General features: G+C 34.2%; 1 protein-coding gene across 1 annotated transcript in view; it reads right to left on the reverse strand.

Moving 5' to 3' along the window:
• Nucleotides 1–1,859: 1,859 nt before the first annotated feature.
• The window catches only part of LOC112051957 (protein Skeletor, isoforms B/C), a 50,576-nt gene continuing 37,376 nt past the window's right edge, over nt 1,860–15,059 (reverse strand). The window contains exons 8-14 of the mRNA XM_052889097.1: nt 14,189–14,301; nt 12,998–13,206; nt 12,701–12,842; nt 11,090–11,213; nt 10,345–10,475; nt 9,491–9,654; nt 1,860–8,168 (exon numbers count right to left, since the gene is read on the reverse strand). Of these exons, the coding sequence (XP_052745057.1) occupies nt 8,001–8,168; nt 9,491–9,654; nt 10,345–10,475; nt 11,090–11,213; nt 12,701–12,842; nt 12,998–13,206; nt 14,189–14,301 (1,051 nt within the window). The 3' untranslated portion in view covers nt 1,860–8,000. The remainder of the gene's footprint in view (nt 8,169–9,490; nt 9,655–10,344; nt 10,476–11,089; nt 11,214–12,700; nt 12,843–12,997; nt 13,207–14,188; nt 14,302–15,059) is intronic.

Raw genomic sequence — 15,059 nt, forward strand, 5'->3', positions numbered from 1 at the left:
AAATCATCACTCAGTAAATGTCACGAGTTTTTTCATATGTGAAAATTTATTAAACTTAATGTCAATGACCCACAATGCTTTTAAGTAGGTTGGTGATCACGCTCAGATACATTTCTTTAGAAAGATGTAGGTACTGGCGGACGCTCACGACTTCGTCCGCCCTTAGACCTCCTTAGTCCTTAATCTGGCCCTCTCGCGAATTCCGTGCTTAGCGAATATAAACCACAGATAACTAATACTCCTAAATATAAACGAGGCGAGGCGAATGGACGTATATTATTTAGGTTATCTATAGGATAATGAAAATTTCCATCTATTTATGTGAGAAAATCAAGTTTCGTATGTTACTGTAAGAGCCAGAGAGAGAAGTTTACTTCAGTTATGTGGTCTAAGGCACGCTCATATTTTTCAAGAGATAACTTCATATCGGTGGGTAAACTGCTTCGTAACGTAACAACGCGTTACGGTGCCGTCATCATTTGTTCTGAGCGAACGCATACGTTTATTATAAAAGCTTCTAGTGTATCATCATCATCATTATCAACCCATATTTAGCTCACTGTTGAGCTATAGTCTCCTCTCATAATAAGAGGGTTTAGGCCAATAGTCCACCACACTAACCCAATGTGGATTGGCAGACTTCATACACGCAGAGAATTAAGAAAATTCTCAGATATGCTGAATTCCTAACAATGTTTTTCCTTCACCGTCAGAGACACGTGATATTTAATTTCTTATAACACAAATCCATTTCTGAAAAGTTGAAGATGCATGCCCCGGACCGGATTCATACCTACACCCTCCCTCCCGGAACCGGAGGCAGAATGATCTCAAGGGCTCATGGCTGTTGTTTTAGTGTTTAGTTTAAGCTAATATTTTAGAATCCGAAAAAAAATACGACGAGTGAAGTGTCGAAAATGAAATTTTGATTTGATTATGTAACATTAAGGATTAAGCTTACATAACTCATTATAACAGAACGTACATCACTACAACAAAATATGCCTACACACAGATTAAAAATGAAAATATATTAATGACAGGCGAGTGCTGCCATTGAACAATTTTAACTTCTACTAAATGCAAAGCTTTTATTATGACAAGAGATAATTTAATGTTCTAAACGTAACGTAACGATATTTTTTTATACTAATTAACCGCTGAGATATTTAATAATAAGAGATATTTAAGAATAAGATTATAAACTAGGTGGACTATCGCCATTCGGATTCTTGTTTATGGATATATCTGTACTATATAATACTATAATATTATTATATTTAATCAAATCAAATCAAAACTCATTTATTTCAAGTAGGCTCAGTTTACAAGCACTTTTGACACGTCAGTTGACTATTTGTAAAGATTCATACTTTTATACATAGCGGGGGACATACAAACATTCATACATAGCGGGGGACATACAAACATTCATATAAGATAACTTAACAATAAGATAAATTTATGAAACTAGGTGAACTATCGTCATACGGATTCTTCTTTATGGATATATCTGTACTATATAATACTATAATATTATAGAGGTATTTGTGATATTATAGGGGGTAGTCTCTAATTTGTTATACCAATTTTGAATTACTTTACCACTAGAAAGCTGCGGTATTTGTGAGTGTCATAGGCTATATTTTATCCTCCATGCTCTCAAGGGCACGGAGACTACGTAGATGAAACCACGGGGCGTCCTGTACATAGCGGGGGATAGTTAAGTATATTTTTTAAGCAACGTGCCCATTCATTTGCGTTTTGAAATGGATCCTGCAACCGAAAACACACAGAAAAACAAACATCGAGTTCGTATTTGTAATTGTTGTAAATGAAAGTACTTGTAGTAAAACTAATTTAATAATTTAGGAAAAGGTATTTATTGTCAAATTCTATAAATACTTAAAAGTAACAGCAATTTATTGTCAAAGTCGTAGATAATTGGATTTTTACAAAATGGAATTTACTTATAACTACAAATAGGTATATAACGTTATTGGCTAAGGTTGTAAAAAAGGTAATACAAAACAATAATAAAATATAAACAATTCAGCCATATGATAAACAAAATGAAACTCTCATAATATTATTTACACTTGGGGTTGTGATTGTGAATGATGTAAACACCTAATCAAGAGTCAGTAGCAATAATTATTTACAATCAATTATTGAGACAAATTCTAAATGAATCTGAGTTAACTATATAATATTATAAAATAATAAATATCGTGTAATATATTATGGAGATTATTATATTAACTTTTTTATTTAGAATCTAATAATTATCTGATCTATATTTAGTTGAAAATTGACAATTTGATGACTTCAAAATTAAAAATACTTTTATTAGAACTGTCTCTGGACAGATGAAAGTTTTAAAAAATACAAATAAAAACAAATCACAACTTTAGATATTCCGAATTTAAAACGTAAGGTTTCATTGAACGTAAAAAAATCATATAATTTTAAATGTAATACAGTTTAAATCATCATTCATTTTATTAGTAGATTAGTAATTTTTAAATATTTTGTGCGTCGCTTTTTTAATAATTATTAGCAAATCATGTGAATAAACTAAAGATTAAAAATTTATTATTTTGCAAAAAAAAATCTAGATATTTTTACAAAAAAAAATGCCTATCATTATAATGTTTATCTGATAAATAGATTTCGTAACAAGCTGATAAAATGTCTCATTAATTTTATTTTGTACTACGTGCATCTGCTACCTCATGTACGGTTTTATAATGAAATTATTTTTTCTGTTGCATAATATTATATTAGGCAGTATGGCTAATTGAAGTATGTTTAATTGAAATAAACTATTGGTAAATATCACATTTATTTGTATTTTTACAATAAACTTTCCATGCAAATGAATGAAAAATGTCTTTGTAAAATAAAATACCTATACTACACCTTTCATAATTTCGCACTGCAACAACAAGAATTAGTTTTCTAAAATTTTACATAATTTTATTAATAACTTCTAATAAATTTCTTATAATTAACAGAAACTTGTGCATCAACGACTACGTCTACCGAGTGTAAAATAATTAGAATTACATTCTAATCTTTGTATCTAATTTTACTATTACCATATGGTTAATTTTGTTTAAATATAATATATAAATTGCCTAAACAGTATGTATATATAAATTTTGAAACACGATTCAATAACTGTAGTTTATATAGAATTTTAAATATTTTATCGTCGTGATTAACATCGTATATCCTTTTTACAACAATCAAGAAATACAAAATGAAACGAAACATTCTATGTATAGTTTAAATGAAAAATCTAGTTAATGAGAAATAACAAGCTAAATATTACCAAATTTGTTGTTTTAATATTATCTGTAAACTAGCAACACAGCTTGGTCACTATAGACTTAAAACGTATTATCCTATTAAAGTATTAATCTGTGACTCATAACATAATAAATCTGTGATTCAACTCATCTAAACTAAACTTAAAGTTCGCGTAAAATACTAGGTACATAAAACTCCAAATACATTTTTTTAAATAACTGGCGATAGATAAGAATTCCACAATAATGGAAGTATTAATTAATAAAAAAAATAATGATTACATAATATTCGTTTTTTATCCGCTAAAAGTTAAAATAGGTTATACCAAAAGCCTGCGTGTAGTGTTGTATAGTGCTCGTGTCGATAATATTTTTATCGACATATGACTACATGACTCTACCCACGACACCACAGGTATGAGGTAACTGGATCAAGAAGTTCATAAAAACAGGGCAGAGGCACTATATACGTAACGAATTTAAATCACATAAATATGAAAATGGTTTATCGAATACAATTAAGTACCTACTTATGGAAAGCTTCATTATTTCTTTGCTGGTGTTCGAAGAACTTAACTTATGAAGCTGTAACGTTAATTTTGAAGGGAATTAGGCTATGCCATAAAGGAGTCTCTGGTATTTACTATCACCTTCAATTATTGATACTGTGGTGTGTTTAATAACGGTAGCAATTTAATCCTACAGTTATTTTGGGCGGATTTCTGCATGAATGCACATTTTAAAATTTAGCTACCTTGGTAGGTAAACAAACACACACGCGCGTACAAGATGTAGATAATTGCGTATTTCCTACGTGGTTGACATTTCACTGCCAACAGCTAATGATTGTGTCGAATGCCCTTCCGGTATTCCTTGCCTCAAGAAATCAAAAAATAATATGAGGAACATCTAGGCAACTGCGTCCAATCCAACTAGATGTCACCATTGCTTATAATAATTCAGTAATAGTTATAGACAAGCCTATTGTAAGAAAAGGTGTTGTCATGGGTTGCTAGATATTTTTAAGGGTGGATCTTATTTAATAATCGGTGTTAGCCGCAAATACGGCTTTTATGAAATCCACACAGCATAATAAGCGTTAAGCGTTTTAAACATCTAATTACATTATTTTGTTAACGGTTGTATGTAGGTGTATTAACATTTGTAATTTTAAAGTAAGTATGACAATTATTTATAGGGCTTTTGTATACTAATACATACTTGAACTTATGTATACCTACCTGCTACATGGGTAAAATAAATTAAACTTTAGGACCAAATTGAATACAGTAATACAAAAACTATATTACACACTTATACTATAATTATTGGTTTTATAAAATACTAATACTATGCATAAATATTTGTAAATCACTGATTCATAGTTAATATAATATATACTTTTTCGCTATTAAGTACAGAAAACTACAAAATTGTATTGTCACTTATCAAGTCTGCGGTTATTTTTATTATTATTTATATGTTAAAATATGTATTGTCTAACCTAATTTAAATAACAGGACTATTTGTAAAATACCCAATAGTTTCATTTCTTAACTAAATAGGTACATGGATAGTGTTCGTTGGTGAGTTCTATCTACCCATGGACCAAAGTTATTTAGGCATACGTCCCAACAAACATTTTTTATAAACAACTTGAAGATGATACTCGATTTTCAAGTGGCACATTGAAACATTATATTTGTCTAAAATTTCCATTACGCAGTTCACAGAATTATTGGTTTAACTTAACATTAACAAACGCAACACGTACGAGTATTACGCTTAACCTTTAATAAAATGTTAAGCGTAATAGTATGTCTATTAGAGGTGCCTATTACATTAGGTACACCAATCCGTTCATATCCGTTCATCAATCAGTAACTACTTTCAACCTATCTTTCATTTGTTTCCACTTTCTAGAACTCATAAAAAATATCACCCCTGATTTTATTCCTAAGGATAAGTATCATTAAATCCTACCTTAGCAAATCCCTATTGTGAAATACGTTGTCAGTCTGTATTCTGTGTAAAATTTATCTGTGTAAAACGATTCAAACCAACTGTTTTCTGATTATTATGGAATGATAATTTATTTTTTAAAAGCACCTAATAATGAATATCCTCCTCATTTTACAATTTTCCGCGTGATAGTAGCTGATAGCCGCCTGTGTGATCTCAAAATATCTACTCTTGATATGTATGTATCTAGTCCAATGGAATGTTTTCAATATATAAGTTATACAACACTGTTTTATAAAATTTGCATTGGATTGTACCATTAACGCATTGATATAAACGATGCATTAACTTAAAAGATATTCTTGATGACTGTACAGTGTACATTGACAATTGTCTTATGTTACATTTAAAAATGTGGCAAAAAATACTTCTTAATCAATTTCTGCTAGATGAAATTAGGAGATGTTGTTTGTTATACCCACAGCGGAAAAATAGCAAAACAATCATATCATTAGGACCGCTGAGTCCAGCCTGTTTATCACTTTCGCTGCGGCACTGATTTTTCTGTACTCTGGTGTGGTACGAGGTCAATCGACCTCGTAACTCTTGAACACACTAGACATACGAGGTGACCTCGTACCGCAGCGAACTTGTTATATGTACCACGGTTTATACGTAGATTTCTTCGAATTCAATACGACACACGCTAAGAATACTTTGGTATTTTATAAATATTTCTGTACAAATATATATTTTTAACTTTTTACACGTATAGTTTACAGCAACAAGTAGTTTTATTAACTTTCAAGGAAAATGTATTGTCAAAGCACTCTGCAAGGATAGTCTTACGGATCCTAAAAATATATATTTTTTATACACTCGAAACTTTATTGTCATAATTTCCAAAACCTTCAATTTATTGTCTATATAAATCATTATTATTTTCATAGTTTAAATTTACAATTTAATATTCAAACCACAAAGAGTAATCGGAATCAATTCCTTTTAAAAAATAGATTTATCCGTAACCGTATGTGTTTTCACCACATTTGTATGTAAATGGCTCCTATAATCAAATGTTTAAATATCTATGTATTTTCACCTCACTATCATTGTCCTCACTGTATGAGTAAGAAGAGTTAGCCAAAGCATAAATATTATACTGGAAAAACCATTGAAATGCTCGTTGAATTCGGAATTTCAATTACTCCAGACTGTTTCAGACGCTAGCAGGGCTGAAACTTATTGTTTCTGTACTTACAGATTTTGAGCCAGTAAGATTAAAATAAATATCTCCGCTTAGTAATCATTGCTGACTATGACAACGTTGCAAAATTGTTATGTGAACCATTTTCCAACAAACGCATTGAGAACAGTACTTATTTACGACACACATTATGTATTAAAATTCCTTATTTTTGTAATTCTAAAAGTGTTAAGTACCAAATTCTACGTTATGTATAAAGATGCACAAACGCTTGTTAAATGACTGATATGAAATTGATATTAATAAGATTGACATTATTTACCCAAATATTACCTGTACATCATAGCAGCGAGCTCCACTATCTCCACCAATTTATTTATTTTGTGTTACTTTCAATCAAATCAATTTACTTAAATTAAAGAAATTAATTGAGTTTTAGCAGAATTCTCTTTTTATGTAGGTAACATTGGACATTTTAGAAAAATTAAAGAGAATCTTCCAAAATTGACGTAAATTGATTACAGGCCATGTGTAGGTGTAATAAAAAATTAAGTAAATCATGTTAACATAGTCAGCCATCTTTTCGAAAAATACTATTTTTAGCAACTAAAAATAAAAGTAAAATCTTGAAATTTACCTCATGACATGATGACATTACTAAAAATCTACTTTAAAATTAACTTGAATTATTAGATTCTATTATTACATAGTTTATATTTATATAAACGGATTGTTTAAGCAAAAATGGGTAACTATGTTATGTGCGTACATTTTTTTATTGTAGATCAAGTGTGTTAAGAATTTCATTGGTATTATTAGACTCAATACATAGGTAGTTTTCATGTGTATTTTTTGTAGGTAAATCAATTAACTTAGTATGTTCGATTATGCATTAATGCATCAATCTATATCAATATTACAGTGTCAAAACACATAATACATAACATGTGAAAATATGTGTTTTCGTTATATAGTTACAAATATTCTCAATTAAATCTACACTGTTTTTAATTCCTTTTATTGTCGTATTTCTTTTTTTAAAATATTACATATCGAAATTGTAATAAACTACAATAATATACAATACAATATAATAATATGATGTTTGATATTTTATATTTTCATAGGCCTATCATCACACCAGAAGATAATATATCGCTCAAAAATATTTATAAACAAATACTATAGTAATACTATGACGATTTATTGTCAATTATTTCAATTAAATCCTAAATATTACGTAAACAAATCATTTATTGTCATTGTTACATTCAGTATATTATTTTAATGCATTTAAATTCTTCCTAACAATACAATACGCAAGTCTAAGTTTAAAACCTGGTAAGCAATAGCAAACCTAAAATATATACATTTATATAACTACATGTAATATAAGTAAAAAGTAAAATTTCAGATTCATTTTAAATATAATAAATATAAAATTATAAAAAAAGTTGTTACTTCTTATCCATCCTCCTTTGTTCCAAGCAGAGCTCGCTGTAGATTTCCAAACATTCTTACCTCGTGAGAGCTGTCATAGTGACAAGTATCGCTGACAATATAAACAAAGATGGCGGCGAGAATGCCGCCAAATTTATGATCGCACTTTTATCACCAGGAATGTGTATAGCTGTCCCGGGATCGACAACGTGTATCTTCCAGCCAAGATTGTTGTGTGTGTAACACTGGAATCAGAAAATATTTCCATTAATAAAATTAAGTACCTACCTACTAATGACCGAGAAAGAAAATGTATATGACCTTTGCTTTTGTTTCGAAGGGCGTAAGTTCGAATACAGGCCGGGTCATGCACCAACTTTTCAGTTATGAAATTAAATATCACGTGTCTCAATCCTATGAAAGAAAAACATCTGTGAGGAAACCTGCATACCTGACAATTTCTTAATTCTGCCAATCCTCATCAGGCCAGCGTGGTAGACTAATCTAGCCTAACCCCTCTCATTGTGAGAGGAGACTCGTGCTCAACAGTGAGCTGAATATAAGATCGAACCTATACAATACGAATAACAATCAATAATATTTACATTTGAACAAATGGTAAGCTTATTCTATTGAAACGTGACAATAATAATAATTGGTATCTAAAAATCTATTTTTAATCAATAATAATAATAACTAATACCGTTGTTAGTATCAATATTATCATACCTAGATAATCGATTTTCTAACCAAATTTCAATTTCGGAAAATCGAATATCAAATATCGATAGTAATAAAACTATTGATAGTTCGACAACACTATCTATTTCAAAATGCCTGTGATCGTAGACAGAGAAAAGTCTGTGCGATCACAACTGTCACTCTTAAGTCTTAGGAGTATTAGTGTTCTGTGGTCACTCGGCTCAGACGATATATTTTTTTATTGTACGATTTTTTTGGGATGTCGAGTAATAACGAAAAAAATGCGAAAATACAGATGTACTTGGTGTACAATTTCATATAATGAGGCAATACAGGGATGATGCCAGTTTTTTAAATTATATATAAATTAAGAGTATGCTAATAGCAAAGCAATTTTGTAAAAGCAAAAAAAGTTGCGATCATTACTTTCACAGCTACAGGGATTTATAGGGTCAGATTTGCGGCGCTGCCGCGGATCCCTGAAAAACGCCCCATACAAAATGGTACGAACTTATGACGTCGTAGGCAATTAATGATCGTTAAACAAAATTACTAATATCTTTGTTATTTCTGCGTTCATGTTTATAGTTCAAATATTAAAAAATGTCACATTTAATGCAAGGAAGCTAAAACTGTATGAATTTTCATCTAATTACGATAAAATATTTTTAGTAGATTTTGAAATTTTATAATCTTATTTATTTTGCAAGTATCCAGTCAATCTTTACTTTTTACGTATAAATTAGTTAACATTGACCTTATTTATCCGAATGTATCATAAAAATCAATATATTCAAACCTAGTCATCATCCCCATTCTTTCTCTAGTGCACCACTCGCAGTATCGACGCACTATTACTGTTTACCTGATAGTAGACCAGGTCGGGAGTCTCGTGAGCCACGGTCCAGTTGAGCGCGGCCGGCTCCCCGTCGCCGCACTCCAGCTGCAGGGTCTGCATGTACTCCTCGAAGGTCTTGGAGGCAGCCCACTGGTCCGTGCTCTTGTGCGTCCACTCGCAGTACCGACCCACTGAGAAAGTCAACAAACGATCATATTAAAGCTGGCAAATATTCTTTTCTTTGACAACAACTTATGGCTGAAAGATGCGGATTGCATTGCCAAAGTTATTTAAAAGAAAATCCGTTGGGCAAACAAGAAGAAAAATACTGGAAACTAAAGACTTGAGATAGGTATCTAGGTCTTAACAATCTGTTGTTAAGATTTGTCACTCACAGGTATTTTTGCCCAATGACGCGAAAAGTCAGGTTACAAAAATTAGTAGGTCCCATTGTATACCTACATCACTAAAAATGTCACTTAAACATTGACAAAATATTTTAAATTGCATATACGAGTTTTTGCCTATTCATTCTTGACTTGAAGATATCCATGCTGTGGGTGGTAGAAAAAACCGAAGCTGGAAGGGCATTTCATAATTTAACAGAATCAGGAACGAAGAGCGTTTAGTCATCTCCTTGTTTAACTTGTCAAAAGAAAACCTCAATGCCAAATAACTCAAAGATGTTTGATAGACGAAAAGTTCGTCGACGAATTTTAAATAGGGAATCACACTGCGAGAGAAAATATAAAACAATGAATTACTGATGTTTACCTACTAACATTAATCGTCACGTTCGAAAATCTAATCTTGGGTTTGGAGGGCACAAAGGAAGTCTTTCCCAGCTAGTGAGATGAACATACGTTTTTCTGATACTTTACCGGTGGTCGGGTACGGATATCCTTCATTGTCGTAGGCTACGCCCGCAAACACACGCTGTTTCCTCTGATCCTCTTCTTTCTTCTGTCCGAAACCGCCCTCCGAGGAATCGCTTATGTAGAATGGATGGAATCTAAACATAAATATATACATACTACTTAATAACTCTCAGAGCCGGTTTGACTACTTTCTGATAACTGTTATAGATAGCTGGATAGCTTATTCACAAATGTTGTCTTTTTCAAGCAGTTTTTTCTTCTGTATAAAGTAAAATTTATTTCAAAAACTAAAAAGCGCCATCTATGAAAGAAAGAAAGAAAAAACGTTTATTTTAAAATTGAGCCACAATTCCGAAGCACCGATGCAGCGTCCGATGCCTCAACTACCTGAGCAAGGCAAGACCAAAACTCAAGTAGCAGAAGCATCAACACACTGTCATGTTTGGCACAACCTTGAAAAGGTACCAGCTCAGCATTTTGGTGCACGATCCAACCAATCGCTGGAGCATACAGCACTGATTTTCAGCTGATACCCTCATCCAGGTGACACCACGGATATACACCACGCAGCGACATAAAACTATTATATACGAACTTCATGTATAACTGCATCGCAACAGGTTCTAGAACTGTACATAAGGGATTGTTTCGAAGTTCTCTAAGAACGCCATCTATTGGTAGTTAAAAAAACAACGTTTCACATGGCAGCACAGCACAGAACAGAAAGATTACTTCGAAAGACACGTACTTGGCAGGATTGGTCCTGTCGTCCCCTCCCTCTACCAGGAAGACGTAGGACTTGCCGCGCTCCACGTATATCTCGGGTATCAGCAGATCGTTGATGTACCACGCGATACCCCACGATGGATGACCTGGACAGATAATAAATAAAAAATGAGATTTTTTTAATTAAGTGGTACAATAATCTTATCTTTTAACTTATAATAAATCTGTAGAGAGGTCAATTTTGTACATAACATATATTTCCAAAATAGCTAACAGGGGCTATTAGTGATCGATATTGATGCCAAAAAAAATGATCAGTAAATTTTTCGTCTGTCTGTATGTTCGTTATAGAAATAAAAACTACTCGACGGATTTTAACGAAATTTGCTACAATTATTCTTCATACTCCGGGGCAGGTTATAGTATACTTTACTTCACGCTACGATCAATAGAAACAGAGCAGTAAAGGGAAATGTTGGGAAAACGGGAGAAGTTACTCCATTTTTACAGCGATACTGTAAGGGGTTGAATTAAAGGGGTAAAAGGGCGGACGAATTCGCGGGCGTCCGCGAGTTTAAAATATAAATGGAGCCGACTTCAAAGACGTATTTCAGTTAATTTGATTTTAACACCAAAGTACTAAACCGATTTTAATAAAAATTAAATGGTTATGGTACCAAAAACAAATATGCGTCGAATTGTGAACCTCCTCTTTATTTTGAAGTCGGTTAAAAATCTTTTAAAATCATTCGCAGCAGTTTTAGTGTTGGATCAAGCACTTATTTAGCCTATGCTCGTTTGGAAATAATTACTTATTAAAATATATTTACCAAATGTAAGAAATCCACTAGAAATCTCGTTGTCTGCATGAAATCAAAATGATATACGAAAATATTAAAAAACTAAATATGTTACATTATACACTTTATGTAACTTGAATAACTCATGTTCCTACTCCTACCGTAGTATAAACACAGAATACATAATTATGTAGATATAAGTACACAATCGAATTTGGCTTAAAGAGAAACTCATAGGAGCAGCCGGTCCGCCCATATGGCGAACGGAGCAGTCGCTCCAGGCGCCAAATTCTAGAGAGCGCCTAAATGATATTTTTTTTTGTTTTTTTAAATGGTAGAGAACCTAAACGGTAGAGAACCATTCCAACCAACCAACCATTGGCCATTCCAGAGTATGGTCGAGATCTTTATAACACTTACTTCGCACTCACAATTGGTATAGGTATATATTATTAGGAGCAAACAGGAGAGGCGCCATAATTGGATCTCGCTCCATTCTAAAATTTACTTCGGGCCAGCGCTGCGTAGGAGTTGTCAAGGGTCAGACCCTCAAATCTATTGCTATGAATCAATTTATTTTACTCTTGATTACTTATTTGTCTTTGAATTTGTTATATTTATAATATTGAACACATGACATATTAGACAAAACAGGACCCCTTGTCGAATAAACAGCAGATTTCCACTTGTAGCGCGAGTCTTTGCTCGTGCCTCTACAATGATAGTTATAGCAAAACAAGTCAACTGAATAGCATTATGGCTTCGGCTGCGTGCCTTTGGATATATTTGACAATCTTTAGTGGGAGGGGGCAGCTCATGACATGTCATCTCACCAGTGATGGGCGTGTACCCCCGCTTGCCGCCCGCGGGCCCGATGCGCGCGGTGAAGTTGCTGACGCCGACCAGCACGCGCGTGGGCCACGGCTCCGGCCCGCTGGCGTCTTCTTCTGCCAGCCCGATGCACGTGTTGTCACTCTGATAAGTAATAACTTTGGTAAATACTTGGACCTTGCTCACGAGATAATACTTGGACCTTAAGGTCCGTCGACCTCGTAACTCTTGAAGATGCTGGACTTACGAGGTCAATTGACCTCGTACCGCAGTGAACGTGTTAAAGAACTACGGTATACCTGAGCTCCAAAATCAAGTTGCACGTCAGTCCTGGTGGTGTCCATGAAGGAGTGCGCGTTGGCCTCGTATCGGTTGTTGAGCGGCCCGAAGGCGGCGATGACGGACTGCGAGCGCGTCGTCAGGATCTCTTTGTCTTTGACCGGCTCCGACGCCGCCAGCGGACGGCGGTAGGTTATGGTGGTTATGCCCCCTTTCTGACTGCCCGATACTGGAAAGGATTTATTAAATTTATACAGGAAGTTTTTTTTTTGTACGGACATAAAATTTAATGATCACGTATTTTTTCTTATTTTTTAACTTAAAAATAACAAAGTTATCGTTATTTACTTTTAAACAGATTTTGAAGGTCACCCTATCGCCGTATTAGCAGAGTAAAGAGCTCTGTGGTAATAGGTAACAACTAAATCAGCTGGTAGGTTAACGAGCGCCCGCACCGAGGGCCGTTGACCTTTGTGCGTTTATTTTATTTTCGTTTGATACCTATCTATTATTTTTTTGATTCTGGAGGGTGTGGGTTCGAATCCGATGCATGAACCTCCAACTACAGTAAAAGATATACAAAGTTATGTGCATTTTAAGAAATTCACGTGTCTCAACTGGTGAAAAAACATCGTGAGGAAACCTGCATACCAGAGAATTTTCTTAATTCTCTGCGTGTGTGAAGTCTGCCAATCCGCATTGGGCCAGCGTAGTGGATTATTGGCCTAAACCCTCTCATTCTGAGAGGAGACTCGAGCTCAGCAGTGAGCCGAATATGGGTCAATAATGATGATGATGATCCGAGGTCCGTCCGTGCCTCGGATATCACGTTATTTCGTAAGTCACTATGGTATAATGAACACATAGGCTATATATTTTTCATCCCGGAAAAATCCATGGTTACCGCGGGAATTGTAAGGAACTAAATTCCACGCGTACGATGTCGCGGGCGTCCGCTAGTCCAGTATAAAAGTTGTTTGATTTTTATGAATGTTAATATGTTAATAATAAACATACCATAACATACATTTTAAGAAATTAAATATCACGTATCTCAAACGGCGAAGGAAAACATCGTGAGGAAACCTGCATACCAGGGAATTTTCTTAATTCTCTGCGTGTGTGAAGTCTGCCAATCCGCATTGGGCCAGCGTGGTGGACTATTGGCCTAATAAAGATGGGTTTATAATGATGATGATGATGAAACATACCAACAACCGCGTCGTTGCTCCCGCCGAGCCTCAAGTCTGGGCACACGCCCAGCTCGCCGTCGCACTGCGCCAGGTGGGTGATTGTGTAGTCGGACACCCGGGGTTGGTTTGATCTAAAACACGAAAAAAAAAACTTTATTTGTGTTAAATAACGTTTTTTTATGATTTAGAGACAAGGATCCAAGTTTACATGATCGAATATAACTCGATCGAAACTCCAAATATTCCTCAAACTTCGAGTTCGCTGTAGAAATCAAAATAATGTGATGTGAATACCAATTTTCTTTTTTTTTTTATTCTTTACAAGTTATCCCTTGACTACAATCTCACCTGATGGTAAGTGATGATGAAATCTAAGAAGGAAGCGGGCTAACTTGTTAGGAGGATGAAAATCCACACCCCTTTCGGTTTCTACACGACATCGTACCGGAACGCTAAATCGTTTGGCGGTATGTCTTTGTCGGTAGGGTGGTAACTAGCCACAGCCAAAATCTCCCACCAGACCTGGACCAATTAAGAAAACCTCAATCGGCCCAGCTGCGGATCGAACCCAGGAACTCCGTCTTGTAAATCGGAAGCAGTCAATTCATCATCATCATTTACAGCCGATGGACGTCCACTGCGGGACGCAGACCTCTTGCGTGGACTTCCAAACAATCGGTTTTTACAATTTAGATCATCAATAACCCTTCTTGCAGTCGGGTAATTAAGGTTACTTACAGTAAAAACTCGTATCTTGATAGTAATAGTTATCAATTGAGCTAGGAAACTGTTAATCGGCACCCTAGTAAATGCATCCTACTTAGAGAGTCGCTGTTACCGATGGTATAAGGCCATTGTCCACTGGCCAGCCTGGTCATGCGATGAAGAC

Source organism: Bicyclus anynana, chromosome 24, assembly GCF_947172395.1.
Source record: "Bicyclus anynana chromosome 24, ilBicAnyn1.1, whole genome shotgun sequence".
NCBI classification, from domain to species: domain Eukaryota; kingdom Metazoa; phylum Arthropoda; class Insecta; order Lepidoptera; family Nymphalidae; genus Bicyclus; species Bicyclus anynana.